The sequence below is a fragment of the Eleginops maclovinus genome, chromosome 7, assembly GCF_036324505.1.
Source record: "Eleginops maclovinus isolate JMC-PN-2008 ecotype Puerto Natales chromosome 7, JC_Emac_rtc_rv5, whole genome shotgun sequence".
Lineage (NCBI taxonomy): Eukaryota > Metazoa > Chordata > Actinopteri > Perciformes > Eleginopidae > Eleginops > Eleginops maclovinus.
In genome coordinates, this window is record NC_086355.1 from 16,003,815 (window position 1) to 16,028,092 (window position 24,278).

General features: G+C 40.0%; 1 protein-coding gene across 1 annotated transcript in view; it reads left to right on the top strand.

Annotated features, from left to right (window-relative positions):
* Window positions 1–24,278, top strand: part of LOC134867385 (ephrin type-A receptor 6-like) — a 135,823-nt gene that overhangs the window by 52,396 nt on the left and 59,149 nt on the right. The window contains exon 4 of the mRNA XM_063887922.1: window positions 18,228–18,383. Within this exon, the coding sequence (XP_063743992.1) occupies window positions 18,228–18,383 (156 nt within the window). The remainder of the gene's footprint in view (window positions 1–18,227; window positions 18,384–24,278) is intronic.

Genomic DNA, 24,278 nt, shown 5'->3' on the forward strand with positions numbered 1-24,278 from the left:
CCACTGACACACAGAAAGCCTTGGGGTAAGTATTCCAATAAAGGAGTATGGTGTCTGCCTCCCCGTGCAAAATACAAAGAAGCTGCCTTCTGTAGTGTGCTGTGTGTGATGGTAACTTAAAGGCAACAGGGGCCAAATAGCATTTTCTTTGCACCTGGGTCCCCAAGCAGGTTAATCTGGTCATGGACATTCTGCTTATCTCTCGGTGTACCCCAGCTATTATTTCTTGAACAAGACCAAAGGAGGTAAAACATAGCTGTTAAGAAAACATGGGAATACATTGAGGCCTGGTTTAGTTCATGGCCTCTTGAAACCACAGATGATGTGGGCCAATATAATATTATATAATATTATATTGATGTGACCTCCTTTAGCAATATCAGTGGTGCTTTAAGATTTATCATTTAAGAAACATTGCAGAAAAAAGATGAACCTTTGTAACCTGTGATATAGACGATAATAGTCTTCCCCAGACCACTGCAGCCATAATTTTGACAGTGACTTATCAAGAGTGCATATTACTTCAGTCTTCAAAACACTACATTGGCTTCAAGTAGGCACTGGAATTGCCTCTAAGATTATTCAGCTTGTCTATTAAGGCTGAATGGCCTTGTTCCACAATGTTAAACATGTCTCAAAGCCATCAGCCATCCATATTTTTCAGGTCATTTAGCAATGGTAGTCTTGTGGTCCTCATTGTTCATTTTTTTGTGATCTTTTCTGATGCTTTTTCTAAACCCCAAGTTGGTACGGTATAGCCTTCCTGCAGGACTGTATCTCTCTGTCTACTAAATGTTTTCTTTGTTGCCATTTTATTAAGTTAAATCTTTCCTTTTTATCAGAGGCTCATTCTCTATTTTTCAAAAAAAAAATCACGGATAAAAGTATAATCTTCTAAAAATGTTTAATGTTTCATTACCAAAAAATGAAATGTACTCCTACAAACCAGAGAGTTGCAGAGATTTCCATGAAACCTCCATTCATGCAAAAAATAGAAATGTTTCTTTCACTCCACATACAACTATCATCATACACACACATGTATGTTTAATACATTTTGAATACTCTGCATTTTTCTGCTCCTAGGTGTCATATCAGGCCAATAAGTATTAATTTTCCCTCATCATATGCTGTTATCGCTGTATAATAAAAAAACATATTAAATTAAATGAAAAGAATAGCAAAGGATTTGAGGAAATGCAGCATCCATCAGCTTTTTCCCTCTCTCTCCCATCAGTGGTAATTGATATTTGAGGCTTCGTTTTGCGCCCCGGACTCTTTTTCTTCAAATTAGCTTTTGGAGCGCAGAGAAAACAGCTGAGGCAGTAGAAATGGAATTGGTTGTGTGTCGGTGCATGAGAGAGTGGGATTATCCCAGCGTAATGTCAGCCTTATTAAACACTATTACTCTCTATAGATCAGAGAGGGATCTGAAAAGGATATACTGCAAGCTCATCTGTGTGGGGAAGTATGTGTAAATTGGGATTATATACCCATAAATTAGAGGTCTTTTTATTGGTATCAGATACGATCCAGTGATGTGGTCACCTACTGTAATGTATGTTTGAAATGTATTGGAATAATCATTACTGCTGCAACTATGATTTCCATTTTCTATTAATTGTGTTAATATTGTCTGTTAATACAATTAATCAATTCATCTATTAACCGTATGATCGATAAAATGTCATGAAAAGGTCCCAAAAAATTCTTAAAGTGGAAGGTGCCTTTCTTTTGAGTTGTAGTGTAATAATAGTAGAAGCAGTAATATTAGATAATTGACTATTAATATAAAGGGGGCAGTACTAACTACAAATATAAAAGGACACTAGTATTGATTGATCACTTAGTACAGTTATTATGGTCGGATACATGTTAGACACTCTGACTGTTGACTGGGCTACATGAGTTTCACTTCATCATCATTTTAAATATAAATGATTCTTCTACACAAAAGAATCACCCTTGGGAAGATCAGATTAGCTTTAGTTTTAGAGCCAGTGCCCCGCTGCTATTCTGTCATCTGATGTAGGACAGTTTGTAATAAAAAAAAAAGAGAGCAATGAAAAATAAACAAACAAAATATATGTCGTATTGTAAAAAATATATATTAACAAGCAAATGATTCATTAGTGGCTTTGTGCCAATACACAGTGTGGACGCAGTGTGATTTCCCATGAGGCTCACAGACATATCTCTTCATATTATAACATCATATTGTTGAAGTCCAAGTGGAGCTCTAATTGCATAAATGTTACGTGGGAAGCCTCTCTTTTTAGATGATTATTAAAAGGAATACCCTCTCATAAAGACAACAACTTGGCCTTAAAATAAAATTTCGAAAAGGTAGATTAATAGATACAGTGGTATGCAAAAGTTTGGGCACCCCTCTGAGATTTCATGACAATTTGCTTTTCCTTTATAATAGAAGATCACAGCAACAACATTTGTTTTCCTACAAAGATGTAGACGTTTTAGTGTTTTCCAGACCAAAATTCTTAGGGTAGCATTACATAGTTTTATTATAATAAAATAAAATGCAAAAAATGGGATGTGCAAAAGTTTGGGCACCCTTATAAATAGCATTCATTTCAACACCTGTACGGATTTATAGCTGACAGGTTGCTGCACAAAATTGCTTTGATTAGCTCATTAGACCTTCAATTACAAAGACAGGTGGAACCAATCATGAAAAAGGCTATTTAACATAGGTAATAGCTGGCTGTGCCTGGCCTAGGTTCTTTCTTACGGAGTGGCAAGATGGGGACCTCAAAACAACTCTCCACTGACCTGAAAGCTAAGATAATCCAACATTATAAATTAGGAGAAGGGTACAAAAAATTATCTGACAGGTTTAAACTGTCTGTCTCCACAGTCAGAAACGTAGTTGTGAAATGGAAGGCCACAGGAACAGTCCGTGTGAAGGAAAGATGTGGTAGGCCGACAAAAATAGGGGAAAGGCACAGGCGAAGGATGGTGAAAATGGTCACAGAGAAGCCACAGACCACCTCCAGAGAACTACAACAACATCTGGCTGCTGATGGTGTAGTTGTTCACCGTTCCACAATCCAGCGTACTTTGCACCAGGAAGAGCTCATTGGAAGGGTGATGTGCAAAAAGCCTTTCCTGAGTGTTAATCACAAGAAGAGTCGCATGAGGTATGCAAAAGCACATCTGGACAAGCCAGAAGCATTTTGGAACAAAATACTGTGGTCAGATGAGACCAAGATTGAGTTATTTGGTCATAACATGAACAGGTATGCATGGCGAAAAAAACACACTGCATTCAATGAAAAGAACTTGTTGCCCACTGTAAAATTTGGTGGAGGATCTATCATGTTATGGGGCTGTGTGGCTAGCACAGGTACTGGAAAACTTGTTAAAGTTGAGGGCCACATGAATTCCTTACAGTACCAGGAGATTCTTGACAAGAATGTTCTAGAGTCAGTCACAAAGTTGAAGCTACGCCGGGGTTGGATTTTTCAGCAGGACAATGATCCTAAGCACCGATCAAAATCCACCAAGGAATTCATGCAGAAGCACAGGTACAATGTTCTGGAATGGCCATCCCAGTCCCCAGACCTTAACATCATTGAAAATGTATGGATTTATTTGAAGAAGGCTGTCCATGCACGGAGGCCAAGAAACCTGACTGAACTGGAGACGTTTTGTGTGGAAGAATGGGCCAAAATACCACCTGCCAGGCTTAAGGGACTTGTCTGTGGCTACAGGAGGCGTCTACAGGCCGTTATTGCAGCAAAAGGAGGCAATACTAAATATTAATGGAATTATTTCTTAGGGGTGCCCAAATTTATGCACATGCCTATTTTTGTTTGAATGAGATAAACATGTTTCTGTTTGACCAATAAAAGTTATTTCACTACTGAGATGTTTCTGTTACCATAAGGTATAACATATGTTAAAATGAAGTTGCTGCTTCAAAAGCTCAGCAAGTGACAAACTGATGCAGTGGTTTTCCTAAGGGGTGCCCAAACTTTTGCTTACCACTGTATAACATGACATTAACAGTGAAGCTAATCCTTTCCACCACACGTCTAATTAGAAAACCTGTTGTCACTCTAAATCAACAATACATCAAAACATGCTCTTTAGAATATTAAAAACCCCAGCTCCTTTGATAAATATACAATAAAGAATCACTTCAGTCGCTAATGAGGCCATATACAGTAGAAGCAGACTGCCACGTCTTTGCCAGAGTGAAAACACTTTGAAGGGTCTAAAAGTACAGACTGGGCCATGCCTTTGCATGTCACTGCCACAACATGGCTACAATTGGCAGGCAATGACCCCTTTACTGTCCCTTATGAGATGGGAGGCAGATAGGGGGAAGGCAGAATAAATCCCTGATTTCTGTCCTGGAGGGAGGATATGAAGACAAAAGCTAGAACCAAAATCCTGAACATTGTTAAATCCATGAACTGTATTTCTTCTAAACTTAGAACCAACATATATTTATTCATCTTTGATGGAGTGCATACATTCTTTATGTTGAGTGCAAGGAAATGAACACTTTGCAAACATTGGAACATTTCCAGGCTTTGCCTCATTGTATGCTTTGGTCCATTGATTAGCACACCGCTGTAGCGATCAAAGGAAAGATGAAACCATTCCGTGCATCAGATGTCACTTGATGAAGTTGCTTTTGATAGAACAGAACTGCGATCACGTCAAACTTCTCTAGTAATAGGACTGAGTTTGGATGTGTGTGTGTTTGTGATTTCTGTCAGCGTGCAGGCAGTGTGTGTTGTCATCAGATCATTAACAAGAAAAGCTTGTGCTCCAATTGTCCTCATTCTCCCCTAATTACTGGCAAATGCTTCCCACTAGTCCCATGAAGGGCACAGTCCATCATACCAGATCTGTCCTTTGTTTAGAGAGGAAGAGAGCCACAATCTGCTACTGGAATGTTAAAACCTTAAAGTGTTCTTTAGCGCCAAGAAACATTAAGAAAGGTTATAAATATATACATATATATACAGTGGGGCAAGTATTTAGTCAGCCACCAATTGTGCAAGTTCTCCCATTTAAAAAGATGAGAGAGGCCTGTAATTTTCATCATAGGTACACTTCAACTATGAGAGACAGAATGAGAAAAAAAATCCAGGAAATCACATTGTAGGATTTTTAATGAATTAATTGGTAAATTCCTCAGTAAAATAAGTATTTGGTCACCTACAAACAAGCAAGATTTCTGGCTCTCACAGACCTGTAACTTCTTCTTTAAGAGGCTCCTCTGTCCTCCACTCGTTACCTGTATTAATGGCACCTTTTTGAACTCGTTATCAGTATAAAAGACACCTGTCCACAACCTCAAACAGTCATACTCCAAACTCCACTATGGCCAAGACCAAAGAGCTGTCAAAGGAGACCAGAGACAAAATTGTAGACCTGCACCAGGCTAGGAAAACTGAATCTGCAATAGGTAAGCAGCTTGGTGTGAAGAAATCCACTGTGGGAGCAATTATTAGAAAATGGAAGACATACAAGACCACTGCTAATCTCCCTCGATCTGGGGCTCCACGCAAGAACTCACCCCGTGGGGTCAAAATGATCACAAGAACGGTGAGCAAAAATCCCAGAACCACACGGGGGGACCTAGTGAATGACCTGCAGAGAGCTGGGACCAAAGTAACAGAGGCTACCATCAGTAACACACTACGCCGCCAGGGACTTAAATCCTGCAGTTCCAGATGTGTCCCCCTGCTTAAGCTAGTACATGTCCAGGCCCGTCTGAAGTTTGCTAGAGGGCATTTGGATGATCCAGAAGAGGATTGGGAGAATGTCATATGGTCAGATGAAACCAAAATAGAACTTTTTGGTAAAAACTCAACTGGTCGTGTTTGGAGGAGAAAGAATGCAGAGTTGCATCCAAAGAACACCATACCTACTGTGAAGCATGGGGGTGGAAACATCATGCTTTGGGGCTGTTTTTCTGCAAAGGGACCAGGACGACTGATCCGTGTAAAGGAAAGAATGAATGGGGCCATGTATCGTGAGATTTTGAGTGAAAACCTCCTTCCATCAGCAAGGGCACTGAAGATGAAGCGTGGCTGGGTCTTTCAGCATGACAATGATCCCAAACACACCGTAAGAAGCATTTCAAGGTCCTGGAGTGGCCATCCAGTCTCCAGATCTCAACCCATAGAAAATCTTTGGAGGGAGTTGAAAGTCCGTGTTGCCCAGCGACAGCCCCAAAACATCACTGCTTTAGAGGAGATCTGCATGGAGGAATGGGCCAAAATACCAGCAACCATGTGTGAAAACCTTGTGATTTTCTGGATTTTTTTTTCTCATTTTGTCTCTCATAGTTGAAGTATACCTATGATAAAAATTACAGGCCTCTCTCATCTTTTTAAATGGGAGAACTTGCACAATTGGTGGCTGACTAAATACTTTTTTGCCCCACTGTATATGTGTGTGTGTGTGTGTGTGTGTGTGTGTGTGTGTGTGTGTGTGTGTGTGTATTAATGTAACAAGGCAGCTGTGGTCAGTTATATATGTGGTCATATATATATGTGGTCAATATATATACAGTGGGGCAAAAAAGTATTTAGTCAGCCACCAATTGTGCAAGTTCTCCCATTTAAAAAGATGAGAGAGGCCTGTAATTGTTATCATAGGTATACCTCAACTATGGCGAGACAGAATGAGAAAAAAAATCCAGGAAATCACATTGTCTGATTTTTAATGAATTTATTTTCAAATGATTGTGGAAAATAAGTATTTGGTCAATAACAAAAGTTCATCTCAATACTTTGTTATATACCCTTTGTTGGCAATGACAGAGGTCAAACGTTTTCTGTAAGTCTTCACAAGGTTTTCACACACTGTTGCTGGTATTTTGGCCCATTCCTCCATGCAGATCTCCTCTAAAGCAGTGATGTTTTGGGGCTGTCGCTGGGCAACACGGACTTTCAACTCCCTCCAAAGATTTTCTATGGGGTTGAGATCTGGGGACTGGCTAGGCCACTCCAGGACCTTGAAATGCTTCTTACGAAGCCACTCCTTCGTTGCCCTGGCGGTGTGTTTGGGATCATTGTCATGCTGAAAGACCCAGCCACGCTTCATCTTCAGTGCCCTTGCTGATGGAAGGAGGTTTTCACTCAAAATCTCACGATACATGGCCCCATTCATTCTTTCCTTTACACAGATCAGTCGTCCTGGTCCCTTTGCAGAAAAACAGCCCCAAAGCATGATGTTTCCACCCCCATGCTTCACAGTAGGTATGGTGTTCTTTGGATGCAACTCTGCATTCTTTCTCCTCCAAACACGACGAGTTGAGTTTTTACCAAAAAGTTCTATTTTGGTTTCATCTGACCATATGCCATATCCCAATCCTCTTCTGGATCATCCAATTGCCCTCTAGCAAACTTCAGACGGGCCTGGACATGTACTGGCTTAAGCAGGGGGACACGTCTGGAACTGCAGGATTTAAGTCCATGGCGGCGTAGTGTGTTACTGATGGTAGCCTCTGTTACTTTGGTCCCAGCTCTCTGCAGGTCATTCACTAGGTCCCCCCGTGTGGTTCTGGGATTTTTGCTCACCGTTCTTGTGATCATTTTGACCCCACGGGGTGAGATCTTGCGTGGAGCCCCAGATCGAGGGAGATTAGCAGTGGTCTTGTATGTCTTCCATTTTCTAATAATTGCTCCCACAGTTGATTTCTTCACACCAAGCTGCTTACCTATTGCAGATTCAGTTTTCCCAGCCTGGTGCAGGTCTACAATTTTGTCTCTGGTCTCATTTGACAGCTCTTTGGTCTTGGCCATAGTGGAGTTTGGAGTATGACTGTTTGAGGTTGTGGACAGGTGTCTTTTATACTGATAACGAGTTCAAAAAGGTGCCATTAATACAGGTAACGAGTGGAGGACAGAGGAGCCTCTTAAAGAAGAACTTACAGGTCTGTGAGAGCCAGTAATCTTGCTTGTTTGTAGGTGACCAAATACTTATTTTACCGAGGAATTTACCAATTAATTCTTTAAAAATCCTACAATGTGATTTCCTGGATTGTTTCCCCCATTCTGTCTCTCATAGTTGAAGTGTACCTATGATAAAAATTACAGGCCTCTCTCATCTTTTTAAATAGGAGAACTTGCACAATTGGTGGCTGACTAAATACTTTTTTGCCCCACTGTATATATATATATATATATATATAGATGAACATGGGATTGTATAATCAACAAACGTTTCAAAGAAACCACCTTGGCAGTATAATCCACTTCATCGCTATCCATATGCATGCTTAGTATATTTCAAATACTGTTTATGGGCTGGTATTTAACTAAAAACAATGCCTCTGTCTTGTTTGTTATGCATGATCTGATTCTTGAGCAGGTTTGCACACAACATTATCCCAAATAGCTTACGGGCCTTCTGGACTTACCTGCCTCTGTATTATTCATTGGCCTAAATTTCAATGGTGGTTTATAGTTGAGGCTTTTTTTTAGCAACGAATAATTATTCACTGGCAAATAATCACAATCAAAACTTATACACAAGATAAACCAGAATTGGATGGGCAAATTGAAAACAATATGATGAATCTAATGTATATCTTTATACATGGTCTCTTAGCCGTCCCCAGAACAGTCAAAGTTGCCCACATTGCTTCAAATAATCTTCTTGTCAGACTATCATACACCTTCAAAAATAAAGTAATTATTCAGTTTTATTTGCCATTAATAGCTGCCAGTGAAGTCTAAAAATGATCACTATCATCTTCCAAGTCTTTTCACATGTTTAAACGCCAAAGAAGATTATGCTTCACGCAGAGAAAGCTGATGCTCCCAACAGAGTAATCACACAGTCGCCTTTCGACAAACTGAGTGGCATTTGCTCTTATCAATTTTCGCACATCCAATGTGACAGCAAGATTTTTTCATTTATCAGGCTGCATGTTTTGACATCCCTTCAGCTGCTTCTCCGACATATAATTTGACACTTATATACTCTATATAGAGTTTCACTTTCATCGTTATTTTTATTTTCTTGACTCTGAAAATCGGTTTTACGATGTACTAACTTGTCTAAGGAGTATACCTGGGAAAAAAATAACACTTGAATAACTCTTCATATGTTTTCAGGTCCAGTTTGAGATTGTCCTTATATTTGTACCCTAACCCTAATTCCTTTTGTCAACAACAACTTCTCTTTTAGTGCTGTTGTGACTTTTACAGTATGGGTATTATGCATCTTTGCAAATGTAAAAAGCAACAACAAAACAATATCCATACACTTGTTTAGCTTTGAGTGTGTTATCATAAGTCTCTGAGAGTGAGGTTTAAAGAAAAGGAAAAGGAAAATTAATCAAGAGTGGGAGAGCAACAGCAAAGACATTTAAATTGACTGATCCATTTTAATTTCACTCCAGCTCCATTATGTTGTTGTTGATGCTGCTAAAGGGCTGCCATGTCATTATCTCCCCCCTTTGTTTGTGCTGTTTTTGAGAAGATATTGCCATTGTTATTTTCCACAAGAAGGCCCTTATGCTAATGCGACCTCTAAAGACGATTTGCTGTCGATTTAAAAGCGTGTTAAAATTACAATCAGCATCAATCATGCGAAAGGGGAGGCAGCGAGTGAAGGGAAAGTTTGGGGCCAAGTCATGCTTTTTCATAACACCTTAAAAATAATGTAATTACGCGTCTCTGCGCACACAAACATTGACACTTAGTAAGATTGTAAATAGGGGGATGAATATGAGTGAGGCAAACTATTTCAAATGCTTTGCATGAAGGTTTGTGCTTTAAGGAATCAGCTTTTTTTGTTATTGTAGCTACGTGTTTTTATTCCAAGAAACCTTTTAAAGTTATATTCCAAAACCATTCACAACCTAAATGTGTGTATTGTGGCTTCAGTTCGTATCTGCATTCAATAAACTAAATAAAGAGGGGAGCAACAAGCACAAATGAGGTAGAAGGGAAAGTGAATAGCTATTAATAAAATGAAAGGATAGACACAAGCAATACATTAATAAATGGAGAGTTATTTAGATTATGTATATCATTATTGTTCTAAATTAAAAGCAATATTATTCTATTTTACTCTGTTGAATCTGTGTACACACTGCTGAACTGTGGTTTGGGTTGCTCCTGAATTAAGCATTACTGGAAAATATTTTTCAACTTTCTGGTAATTAAAGCATTATTCTTCTGGGGATGATAAAAACTCACAAAGTATGTCACATATCTATAGCTTTTAGTGTTCCATACACCTTGTATTTGACTTAAAAGGTGGTTAAGGAAAATGCTGACTTGATTTTTGCCCTTAATGAAAAGTCAAGTGTCACCAGTCGTAGAGAAATAGTTTGGGTTTTATGATGATTTAGTTGTTTTTATTTGCCCTTATTTCCAGTCTTTAATCTAAGCTAAATACTGAAGGTCCAATGGCTGTACCTCATATACCATACAGACATGAGTCTCATTTAACCCTCGACAAAAATGCAAATTTCCCTAAATATCAGACTCTTCCTTTAAGACTGCTTCCTCTGAACCAAAGTGTACAGAAGATAGATTGAGAAAGCTTCTGACATCACCATTCCTATACCATACCATACCATTTGCAGGGCAACAAGTGTCCCATTCCACTAGAAGTTTATGAGCTCCAATGCCCACCAGGCAGTGATACACACTGTCAGGATTTACAGTTATGATCCAGCATTAGAGTTATCCTAATACGGGTCAGCGCTGTCTTGGAGCCAGTCAGGACATTATCTCAGCAGTCAAGTTCAGACTATAAAAACACTACTTTACGGTCCATCCAACCCACTGTTTTGTCTCCAAAGTTAAGATCAAGGGAGCAGCTCCACACTCTCTCAGAGTTATCGGATGTCTTTTGTGAAGTTTACTACTCTGTTAGATCATTTTGCACAAGACTCTCTCTCTGTGGCTATAAACAGTGCCATAAAGGGATCAGTGAAGCTGACCTCTGTAAAGTCCATAAAAGATCTCTGTCTCTGATACTGTCACTGATATATAAGCGATAACCGTGCCTGAATGGGCACTTTCAGCTCTATCTTTGGTGAAAACATGGCCCTAACTGTCCTGCTTTCTTTATTTTTTAAACTTCATCTCTTTGTCTGATTGTTAATTCTTTTTTTCTGAATTCTGTTCTATTTGTCTTTGTCCCTTTTATATCCCTCAAAATGAACTGTTACAATTCACTAAACTAGATGTGAATATTGAAACGTTGAATAGATTCCTTTGTATTTGATTTGATGCATGGTGTTTCTGTAATTGCTTAAATAAATCTTCTTGGAATGAAGAAATTTGCTTGGCCGTTTACTATATATCAAATAACAACGTTAATACGTTTTGTTAGATTTTGTTACACAAATTGTCAACTATTAATATGTGAGGGCTTATATCTAACAATGATTTGCTGGTTGAGAAGTAAACATGGATGTTACGATGGATTTAAAAAACTGTTTCACACATGAGTATTGTAAACATAACTTTTGGACAAAAAGAACTACAATGGCCATCTTTAAAGATAAAACGAGTAATGAGGAAAACAGGTGTGCAGAGAGGAGTAGAGTCAGGTGCTAGGAAGGTCTAGATGATTAAAGAGGGTGAGTGGTTATCAAGTAATGTAAAAATAGTAATGAAAGACACCCCAGGAATGAACGGGAAGTACCGCAATGAAAACACAGCCTGAAGAAGAGGGAGTCTGGAGAGGCAGAAAGGGCACTCGTATTTAACGAAAACGTGGCTCTCTTAAAGTAGAAGTAGACATTGCATTAGGCAGTGATTTTATTGCGCTCCAAGTGTAAGTGATTCAAATCCTTTATTACGTCTCAAACACCCTCAGTCTGCCTGTTGTCAATGGGAGAGATAATTAGCTCTTATTATCTTTGTTAATAGTATTCGCTTTTTCCTACTAACAAAAATGGCCTGCGTTAAGAGAGCGTATTACCTGTGATCACCAATCATGATCTCCAGTTATTGGATCTTATCAAACCCTGATGCAATGCATTAAACCATCCAGCTACAAAATACCAATCACAAAGTTAAAATAACACAAGGGTCCATAAAGAAATGCATTTACCCGATAAAGTGAATGATTTGCAATGATGGCATAACATTTATTTAGAAACAGTACTTTGTGTTAAAGCTGAAATGTAGATTTTTGATTATGATGTTGATGAGTACTGATATTATAATTAAGAAAAGCACATTTTCTCACACCCTTGGCGTTTTGAGCTTTCCTTTTTCAGTCACCCATTTTACGCTAAATGAGCAAACACCATTTTGAACACTTTGACGCTGATGTGTTGGAGAGGGCCGCTAATCCTCAAGTGCAAATCAGAGATAGCGCTCAGTGCTTTGAGCTAATGAAGAGAGGGGAGGCTGATGAGACGCACTGACACAGAGTAGAGAGGAGGGATTTAAATTTCAAGAGAATGTTTTTCCTGATTACATGTGAATCTATTAAACCCAGGTCTTAGAAGCTGAAGAAGAGTGAGTTCGGTGTTAGGAGAGGCTACATAGTGTATCAAGACTAAAGGCAGTGTATGTGTACTTGTATGTGAGATTAGTGATATTGCATCACATATATGATAGAACTTAATACTGGTATTCTGATTTGAATCATGGTACTGTATCATATGTCAATCATATTGGCAGGTTTGTTGTTTTATTTGGAAGCAAATCTGATGTCGCATGAGCAAGGAAAATAAGGTTCCCCTTGTGAAGTATGATGAATATTGTTATGTATGGATAAAGATAAGGACAAGGCACTCCTTCTCTGATAATATATAAGATCTGTGTAGACAAGATGTGTACTGTGTCATCACAGGGAAAAGCAATAAGGCTTGTATTTGTATTGTTTCATAGCTGTTATAAACTGAGGAGGGTAATATTTGTTTGGCTGAAACTGAAAATGGGCTTGCTTTTTTTTTTTTTTCATATGCAATAAGTTCCAGGCTGCATCTCGCCTATTATGCCACCATCTCTGCAATGATCTCTCATCCTTTGCTTCGCCTCCTCACCACACTGCCTTTGATTTCAAGAGCTGAACTATTCTGCAACATTTGTTGATGTGGTTCTGCAAGTAAATGCTGCAGAATTGTGCTCCTCTTGGAATTGTTCTTCTTCGCTGACCACCTGGAGAGGAACCCAACATCATCGGCTATGCATGCCAAAGAGACAAAGAGTGTAATTTTCTCATGTGCGATGGCATACCTACACACATAACACTTAAATAATAATGTTGCCTTGGAAATATCCCCACTGATCAAATATTATAGTATTTTATAGAATGTTTTTTTTAAGAATACAATATGGGACAAAAAACTTGAACCTCTCTGAGTCAAACTGCAATCATTTATGATTATTAGACCCTCAAATATTAAAACAAGTCACAATAGTTCAGACTAAAGCAAGTTTGTTTCATGCATGCCTCATTTTTTTGGAAATGTTTAGGAATTTGACTGATAGCTTCAGTAGGGGAATGAAATGCTACAACTATCTGGACCAGGGATGATGTTTAACCAGCTTCTTTGCGCACTTGTGAAAACGCTCTACAAGTTTTGTATTATAATGTATTATTATTATCAAAAACAGTTCAAACTTCTACATCAGTTGATTCTGCCTCAGTATAGTGTACACTTTGAACCTTGGCATTGGACACAAACCGTTTTGGGCTGTAGTTGAATTCTTAGGGATATTGTTCCAACAGTTTACCAATTAAGTTGAACCAATTGTTGTCATCACCTGTTTTCATGCAGTATGATGCATGTTCTAGTTATCTCTGTCAAATATCATAAAAAATCAGGCAGACAGGCAGAGGAAGACAGACTGGTCCTTTCCTACCCATGATCGGCCTTCCAGTTTCTCTGGTGTTGTTAAGGTCTAGTGAGTAGTAAGCGGCGAGCCTCACAAACCAACCGGCTGCCTCTGGGTCACAGGGCCTGGCTCTGAGATGTAGATGTTCTGGATGACTTCCAGATCTCATTAACCTTGGGCTGAAGACTGAGTCATATCAGAGCCCCAACGGCCAGTGGGTCAGGGTAGTATTCTCTCACCCTCTGCTACTTGCCTTAGAAGTGGGTACAGTATAGTATACATCCTCAAATTCTCCCATTTCTAATCTGAAGTCTTATTTAAAAGGAATCTACACAACATACTTTTTAAGAGATTTGAGTTTTGTCTTCTATAGCACTTTCTATAAGACCCATGTCTATGATGAATACTGCATTGTCATTTATGCGTAAAACTTTTTAGCAATTCTTCAAGCCTTCATCGTATATGACGATGTGTTAGTACCTTTTATAAGTTACATCAGATATAAAAAATTGAGACTGTTTCTTATGAATACAGGTCAGATTTGAAAGTTTTTGAATTCAGTGACTGATAAAAGCTTAATACATTTCATAGTGTCGCTTATTATACCGTACATCATTCTTTGTGATGTTTGCAGTTTCTTCTAGGTAACCACTTCGACTTCGAATATCTCTCATAGTCTTTGATATAAGGATCACAATGCAGTACACTAAACTCTGTCAATGTCAAGAAAGCCTTAGTACAGCTGATGCAGACACAATTTCCCTCTTCATATTTGCAATAACACTGTTTAAACTGAATTTCTGTGAATATGGACAACCATAGTTTGTATAATAAACAAATCTAATACAACCCATTGTATACATTATGTAAGATGTTGTCGAGCCTCATGAAGGTTAGGCACTTTATTTATTGCTTTATGCATGTTCAATGTCAGTGCTCTCACTTTCGATATGGGCTTCACAGATATGGTTATCTACCTTTATTTATTTCATTACATGTGACCCTGATAACATTGGTACAAAAGAGATCCATTTGAGCAACCCACATGACATCCATTCAGTTTTGTCCTGCTACCTCCTTCCTTTTCCTTTTTGTTTTAGCTGTCATACTCACTGGTCACTAATCCATCAGCAGCCTAACACGCAAACTCTAACCAATTCTATTCGTATTCTCAAGGGAAATAACAAGGTTTATTGTTCCGATTGCAATTATACTCATAGTTATGTTGCACATGAGGTAAAATCTCCAGGCTTCGTTTACGGTTTCGCGGTCCTTCTACTTCAACTGATGCCATGTCTAGCACTTTGTCAGATTGTGTGTGTGTGTGCGCATACCAGCATGTGTGCTAACCTCCTTGCCACCACGTGTGTGTCCATTCTCGGGTGATGCATGGTCAGCCATTGTACAGCTCCACTGTGGCCTTGGAACAGAGTCTGGCCCGACAGATTGCAGCAGGGCGCTGCAAGGTGCGAAGAGGAACATCCCCTCAGTTCAGCGAAGGTCGGGCTGAGGCATCATTAGGTTGACAGAGTCTAAAACAGGGTCTGTGGGTTGGGGGTGTTGAATGACATTTTTTGACTCAAGGACAAGCCTGTATCAGAGGTTAATGACAGAGACAGCCTTGGTATGCCATAGGGGAGGCCACTTATAATACTGGTGCACGTTTGTGCACTCTCTTTTCAATTTCAATAGAGGCTTACAAGGATTTTAAAAGGCGAATTACAGTGTCCTGGCTGTTGGAAATGGCCATATAGGGCTGGCCATTTCCAACTGTATAAACATTAATATTATAAACTTGTAAATGTCTAAACATTTGTTGTACAGATAAACTAAATATGAAAAAGTATGCACCAAATGTGTGTGGTCTGTGTGTTTTAAGCTCCTTGCCTCTGTCCTAATTGTTCCCATGTGATCAGAGAAGTTGTGGTTTGAAAAGCTTCCTTGTACTCCCCACAGCTCCATTTATCACAGGCAGCCATGGAGACACACAAAGGCACTTGGTGCTTCAAGGTGAATCCCTTCAAATTGCTCAGCTTGTGTTGCCTTGTTAAATCGATGTGCTTGGTGTCAACCGGCAGCAATGGAAATATTGCCAGACAGGAAGCTTTTTCACACCTCTGTGTGACGTGGAAGTAATTTGAAGGTTGAGAAAAATGCAATTAAAAGCCATCTCTAATGAGTTGTGTACACTCGGGCAAGCCTTTGGTTAATTTAGTTAATTTTATTCGAAAGAGAAACTGCTTGTATGCCTTGTGTTTTATCAAGACACACTGGTCCAGTCACATACATCAATTAACATGTTTGTGTTTAAAAGGAGTGTCCTTGCTTCTTCTCCTTATTTAAATTAGTCTGATTAGTTTGGCGCTATGGCGATACAAACTCCCTGCATTCTTTCCCAGCTTTCTTCTTCATCCTGTAATTTTTATGTAAAAAAAAATGTTGGTTGATAGTAATGAATGTGTTGTGTGTGCGCGAATGTATTAGCAACATAGAGCCTCTTCATTACACACTTTCATAAACAAGGCTTCTAGAATAAGTTCAGTCGCTAGGGTGGGTGACACTCATTTTGGCCACATTTTTCATGCACCAAACAAAGGTATTAAAACCCTTCCCTCTGTTTGAAAAGTGTTCGGGGAATTTAAGCTTTGATTGAAAAAAAACTGCAATTGAATCCTATGCCCCCGACGTCTGAGCTGAATATGTATTGTACCTTCACTGCTATTTCTGTAAGTCTATATTCACATTAAGCAGTATGGCAATGATTCATTTATTCAGTTTTAACACTTGACTGATGTATTGCGTCACAGTGCTCAGCTCAAATGTAAATGAAGGTTCATATTTCCTAATTATATGGTTTTGAATGCTCTGACGCACTCATGTCACACTGGTGTTTGAGTGAATTCTTGATGTGTGTGCCAAGAAATTTGAATCAGTCAGCGGTTGCTCCAGTCCTGAGACATATATCTATATATCCAAAATCTGTGTTGTGTAAAGTTTTTATCAGGGCAACAAGAGCCCGATTGTGCTACCCGCATGCTCACAGGACCGGTCATTGTTGTTGTTGGTAATGAAACATAGTTGTATGGTCTGCATATTAAAGAATGGTGACTGAGCTGTAGTGGGATGTGAAGTGGTTTGTGTATAGGGAGAATGTCCAGGATGAAGGGCTACAGTATTCATCATCAACCTCATGTTGCCTTTTTCACAAGTACTGTAGCTCTTGATCCAGTGACATATGAAGGGAGTAAATAAATGTGTTCAACAGTTTATTGGACAGATTGACTGGGTTTATTGTATTGAAGGCAAAGCTGAAGTCATTGAACAGGAGGCGGGCTAAGGTTAACTTGAGGTGTGAAGTTTGCCATGTTGACAGCATCCTCAACAGACCTACAGTATTTCCTCTGTAAGCAAACAAAAAATATCTATCAGAGGGCTGATGCTGGATTTCAAATAGAGAGACTGATGCACTCAAACGCCTTCATGTTAATATTTTCTGAAGTCATTAAGGTGGGATATCTTGTTTTAATTTGGCACAGGGAAAATGGTCCTGAAACATGTTGGCAATGTCAGTGAACATTAGAGCAAGTTGCACAGTGGCTCAAACATTTTCAACATGGGTTTTTGATGAAACATAAAACCTCTCAAAAATGTACAGCTAACCAACGATGTGTCTAAACACCTTCAGTGAGTTTTCCATAGTGATTTTCCTTCCTGAAATCACATTTAATTACTCAGCATCAATTATTCATTGATATTTACACATTAGAATTGAATGTTAATCAGGCCTTGAACTGTGTGAAATGTGAGGATGCAAACTGTTTTAAGCATGTAAGATGGGAGAATAAACATATGTGGTAAATATGTTTTGCATTGCATGTGTTTCTGATTCCAAGGTAATAAAATAAAGAAAATGTTTAAAAGTCATAAATATTGGTGTCTGTGTCTCTAGAGGTCAACATTTTCTCCTTTTGAATATGAATCATACTTGTTAATACTTAGTGTAAAAGTTCCAATAACCAGAGCAGATGGTGTCATTATATTTAAGTGAACTTTGCTGCATCAATTTCCATATTTAAAAAGAAAAACCTGATTTTCATGAATCTGTTGGTCCTTAATGCTCTGAATTATGAATTTCTGATTAAAAAAAACCAAACACTTTTAACTTGACTGTTAATGCTCAAGTTGAGATTATTATGAACACACAGTTTCTCCAATACTGAACCTTCTGTTTAGGAATGTGTACTTTAAAGTAATAATGTATTTTTGAAACATTATGTCATTGCTGTTTTTTGGTGCCTGCTTGGTAAATGATGCTCGGGAATCATTATGAGGACGTGATGGGTATTCTTGCCTGTGTGCCAATAACATGTTCTGGCATTTTTCTCAATGTTCTACATATTGTCTTCCTCTCACCCCCAGCATGCCAACCAGGCTTCTTCAAGGCGTATGCTGGAAACATCAAGTGTTCAAAGTGCCCGCCGCATAGTTTCAGCTATGGAGAAGGGGCTGCTATCTGCCGCTGTGAGACAGGCTTCTTCAGGGCGGAGAGAGATCCTCCATCCATGGCTTGCACACGTGAGTATACCAGCAAACAGGGGCTTAGTAATTACTTATGACCTATCACTCATTAGGCAAATAACAACATAGATGCCCAGGCTTTAGTCATCTATTATGATTTGATCTATCTCATGGGGGAGGTCTGAGCCTCACATTAAAGATCTCTATACTTGTGTAGACCAAACATACTGGGTAAATTATTGCTTTGTCTCTGGAGCTGGTGGATTACTCCAGTGGTCTCTCAGAATTAGCTGTGGCTGTAAATCCAGTCTCGTCCGCAAGACTTATCTGGTATGAAACCGCATTAGTGAGTCTCTGGATGAATTACATAGCTTTTGTTCAGCTGCCTTGTCTTCATTGATGATTCACCGACTGTCATTACGACTTCATATTTGCATTAAATTACAGTTTACCCAGACTAATTCTCCTTTAATTAAAAAGCCATTTAGCTGTCACTGAGATAGACGGGGGCCACGTCTGAGAGCTCCACTGGGGTGAAAGAGTGTATTTGTCTTTTACGGAAACACAAAGCCAAGTTATTGTGGAGAAGCTGTGGGTTTACAGTTCCCTGTGAGATGCACTGATTGCAGAGACAATCTTCAGACTGGCTTGGCTCCTCATGCAATATTTTCATCTCTAAATTTAGACTCGGATGATGAAACATCCTGCTTCTGTTCAATCTATGCATTTAATACCTGCAGGCTTTTCCAGTGCAACAGCAGTCTCATATTGTTGGAAAGACATTTTATTCAATAGTGCTGAAAATACCTTGCATTATTATTACTGATCAGACAGGTTAGTATAGAATGGCAAGATATAACCTCTTTAGTATGAGGACATTAGACTAACAGCCAGGTTCATAGCATCTACCGTATTTTAAAAATGTTAACATCAAATATAACACCAGCCTAAATCCCTTCTTTAATAATTGGTTTAATAATTGATCTATGTGTGAGCATTGAGTGAAATATAATGTATAAAGATACCCACCATTTCCAGACACCAGGCTCAACACCTTGTTTTAGGTGTCAGTTCAAGGGTTCTTCAACAGTTGTTGTTAGTTGTTGAACTAAATCTTCCAGGGTAAACAAAATCTTAAATCTCTAAGGCTGCTTTTTCTCCCAGTACAAGCACTGTGTCTAACTAAAGGCTTGTGGGAGTGTGACAACCCGGCAAACAGAGGTGTAGACTAATACATCTTTCCTAACAAGCTGTGAGTCCTGTGTTTACTCACATAATGCAATTTAATCAAGAGCTTGTATGCTAGCACATAAAACTGTTTGCTTGACGTCTAAGAGAAAAAAGAAAAGAAGAATAGAGATGAAATACTGAGGGCCAGAAAGGAAAACAAAAAGGTAGAGAGCAAGAAAGAGAGGATGTCACAGGAGGACAGATAAAGGTGAAGAGAAAGTGTAAAGGCGGCTGGATGGAGTAGACAGTGAAGAGAGAAAGGAAAGAGGGTGCTGATACCAATCTCCCCCTAGAGGAGAATGGGAGCTGATTGATGGCAGTGGGGTTGCTTTGCAGGAGGGGAGGTGGAAGGGTTCTCCTCGATGGAGAGAATAGAGGAGGTGAGATAATGGCCGATGGACGCTCGAAAGAGATAAAGAGAGAGAGGATGTACAATCGCTGACAGAAGTAGAGGAGGGGTAGGAGGAGCTTTCCTGTCTTCTGAGATTTTTAGCAAAGGTAGGGAGGGAGAGGAATGAAGGGATAGTGAAGGTGAGGGAAGCATCCCATTGTCTAGGCAGACAGTGAGTTTGGCAGGATGGGAGTGTTCAAATCCCTCAGGCCTTTTAACTCCCCCCTGTTGACAGCTGGCTGCCTGCTACAGCACAATGCTTACCCTGACACACAAACACACACACACATTCAGAGAGCACAAAAATACTTCAACAAAGTGAAACATGAGACAGGTGAAATACCTATAAATGTTTGCTTCGCTCCAGAGGAATTTAAATAGGAGTTTTATGGTAGGGCCAGTGGTTAATTTGAGCCGGATCCTGCCGGAACAGGATCCGGCACCTCTTCATTTTGGCCACCCTGTGTTCCGGCACCTATTTGGGCAGATCCGGTACCTCTCACAAAAAATAAAAATAAAAAAATGGTTAAAATGAAATAAAATATACAGATATTAATTTACAGAAAAAAATCCCAAGAATTTCATGTCGTTTATTAAGATTAAGATTTGAAAGAGTCGGAGATCTGTGTTGACGCACTGAAAAGCTGAACCAACGGACAAACGCGTTCACTTTTGAAATTCGCCACATGAGGAGCACTTCGCAGAGAGGAAGAAACTAATTAAATGCAAGCATGTCAAAAAGACAGTTAAATTTACTGTCTTTCTTCAAAAAGAAGGAAGAGGTAATAGACACTTCAAAATGAGTCAGAAAAGCCTCCACAAGCAGCGACGATGTTGATGGTCAAAACCAGGAGGAGGTTAGCGCCGCAACAGCTAGCCAGCTAGCTAACCGACAGCTAGCCAAGCCCGGGCAGGAGGCTGGCACCGTGTCAGCAGCGGGTCAGGTTCACCGCCAGCCGGAGCAGGAGCCAGCTACCGTCGGCCAGGTGGACCACCAACAGCAACCGGTGGGTACCCTGGCATCAACTAGCCCGGTACAACAGCTGGAGCAGGCAAGTGGAACCGCGACATCAGGCTTACAGCAGGAAGAGTCAGTAGGAGAGGAGAGCGTAGAGGAGTGTGGGACGTCCAGCGACAGGTCAGGGATGGGATGCACAACTGCTTGGACAGAAGCTCAGCTAAAAGTGAAGCAGACTTACTATCCCTGGCTTTTTAGGGGAAAATCAGGTTTGGGTTGCACAACGTGTAAGGCGGTGGGGACTTTGGGGGCAGAGAAGACGTCGGGGATGAAACTGGCAAAAGAGTGGGTTTTATGCACAGTAACCTCATCTGCTTCAGATATTATAAAACAGCAACGGGCACTTAGAAAAAAGGTATTTGAACATGCCCGTACCAAGGCTCACCTAGCAGCAGCAAACATTCTCGAAAAGGCAAAAGTGGACACTTTAGGACAATCTATAATTAATAGTCAGTCTGAACAGATGGCCACTACAGCTCGCGTATTTCGCACGGCGTACAAGGAGGCTAAACGCCACCGTCCCGCATATGGCTTCGAACAGGAGATTGATTGCCAAGAATTAAATGGACTCGATATGGGGAGAATTTTACATTCCAATGTTGCATGTGGAAACATACAGAAACATATTTCTGAAGAAATGAAAAGAAAACTGTTTGAAAAAATAGTACAGTGCACTCCCAAAATCAGTGTAATGCTGGATGAGTCAACCAGTTTGCAAAAAGAGCTGCTTGATAATATACATTAGGGCTCAGTTCCCCGATATGGACAAGCCTACAAACATTTTTACTGAACTCGTAGAGCTAGATGATCTAACTGCTCAAGGTATTGTCCACAAACTGTTGTCTGCTCTGGAGCGCCTGCATTTGACACAGGATTTTCTCTCTAAGACCCTCATTGGAGTAACTTGTGATGGTGCTTCGGTTATGTTAGGGCGTAAAAGCGGAGTGGCGAGTCGGCTCCAGGCCATGTTTCCCAACATTACTGTGTGGCACTGCTCAGCCCACAGGCTTGAGCTTGCAGTCGCAGACGTAGTGAAAGAGATGGGTGCTATAAATCACTTTAAAATATTGATGGACAAGATATATGCACTGTATAGCACATCTAACAAAAATCGAATGGAGCTGAGAGAGTCAGCTGAGAGCTTGGATGTCCAGCTATGCAAAATAGGTCGTATTTTAGACACTAGATGGGTGGCATCAAGTTTTAGAACCGTTGAAGCAGTGTGGAAGAACTACCCAGCACTTTACAAGCATTTCAAAACTGCATCAGGAGATCCCTCCCGTAACAGTGTCACAAAGCAAACATACAGTGGGCTTGCTATGCGCTTATCTTCGCATGCGTTTGTGAACAATTTAGGCATAATGTGCGATGCATTGCAAGAATTATCTGAGCTCTCAGTCGAGCTTCAAAAACGAGACATTACCATCATTTCAGCACACAAGTCAATTTGTCGGGAAATCAGGGTACTTGAGGCCATGTCGGATCGGCCAGGTCGCTACACTGAACTGAGCCAAAGGGGAATTGAGGAAAACTCTTTCCATGGCATCACGCTGAATGGAGGAAAATCAAGCGACAGATCACTCGACCCCAAGCAGTTGTTTCTAACTGTGGCCAAGAACTTGGAGGACCGTATGTTATCTCAAGGAGGCCGGATGCCAGGTAAAACTGGATATAACAAGTTCATTGAGGAGTTGAAGGTGCTTTACGCACAATACTGGCCCGAGGACGCAGGTGCGCTGTATGGAGAGACTGAGGTCGAGTCACTGTGTCAGCGCTTCAACATTGCCAACCCGCGCGCAGTCATACGGGCCTACAGAAGGTACAGAGACTCAGATGGCAAAGACCCCCCCGATGAGCTGATGGAGTTACTTGTTGCTGTCAACAGCATTCCAATTGCAAGTGCTGAATGTGAGCGCGGATTTTCACAAATGAACTTGATTTGCACTCCCAACCGTAGCTCTTTGCTCACATCCACCATGTCATCTTTACTCTTCCTAAATCTTGTTGGACCCCCCCTGGCTAAATTCAATCCAGTCCCGTACGTGAGGTCCTGGGTGGCCAAAGGACACAGAACTGCCACAGACACACGCAGTAAAAGTAGAAAAAAAGAGATGGAGGACAATCCGGACATGCTCGTGATGTGGGGTGTTTTAAACAACTAAATATGGTGAGCAAACATACTGTCTATTAATAGGCCGCCGTGCCAATCTTTGAATAATACATATTTTTTTTACACGTTAAACCTGTTGAGAAATTGATTGCTGGCTGTATACTGAAGTCCCACCTGTGGTGATGTGTTGTTGTTGTGCGTTGTGCGTAGGCTACTATCCTAAAATAATTGTAAATTATCGTCATAACATTTATACCATGGATACTATTTGAAATCGAGGCTTGTATGTCCCACAGCGTTGCAAGTGGACATTTTCATGTTGTTTTCAGCACCTTTTATGTATACGTTCCGGGACCTGTACGCGTCTCGTCATCCCTGAGCTGTCATGTACTTTGCGTTCCGGCACCTTATGATTTACAAATTAAGCACTGGGTAGGGCATTATTATTATCGGATGTATGCTGAAATGTAACTGTGTGAATGTTTGTGTACATTAGCAGTCTGTTAATATTTAGGAAGAGCATTTAGAATTCAGTCTTAGATTAGGTGTACATCAGGGGTCAACTTTGGGTCCTGTGCTTTTCTTATCTGATGGGACACTGAGGACGACTTTCAGAAAGAAAAGCTTGACGGACTTTTGGGTCCAAGTCCAGCCTGAGCACCCAGAGCTGGCTGACGCTGCTCTGAAACTGTTGATGCCGTTTCCAACCACCTACAACTGTGAAGTTGGTTTTTCTACACTTGTTGGTCTGAAAACAAAGCAGCGTAACAGGATCAATGTGGACTGTGATATGAGACTAAAACTTTCCAGTTTGGATCCAGACATTGTTTCACTGATGTCTCAGCACAAGCAGCACCATTCCTCCCATTAGGTAGCAACAGAGACACGCAGTGTATGAGTGAGTAAACAATGCTATTTGTAAATGTAACAGTGTAAAAAGTTACCTTGTGTTTATTGTTAAATTCTTGTTAAACTTGGGCCTGCAACCATAGTTTTACTGTATTTTATTTTTGAAAATACACAGCAGAAGTTTGTGTCGTACTAAATGCGGTGCATTTTGCGTATCTCTCTGTTCGCTCGGACATAAACTCAGTAATAAATGTAGTCTATGTTTCATATGATGTGTAAAATCTATCAGCATTTACAGTTTAAATCGCATGTGAACGAAATGCTTGTAGAATCCGTTGTATTTGTATTGTTGAT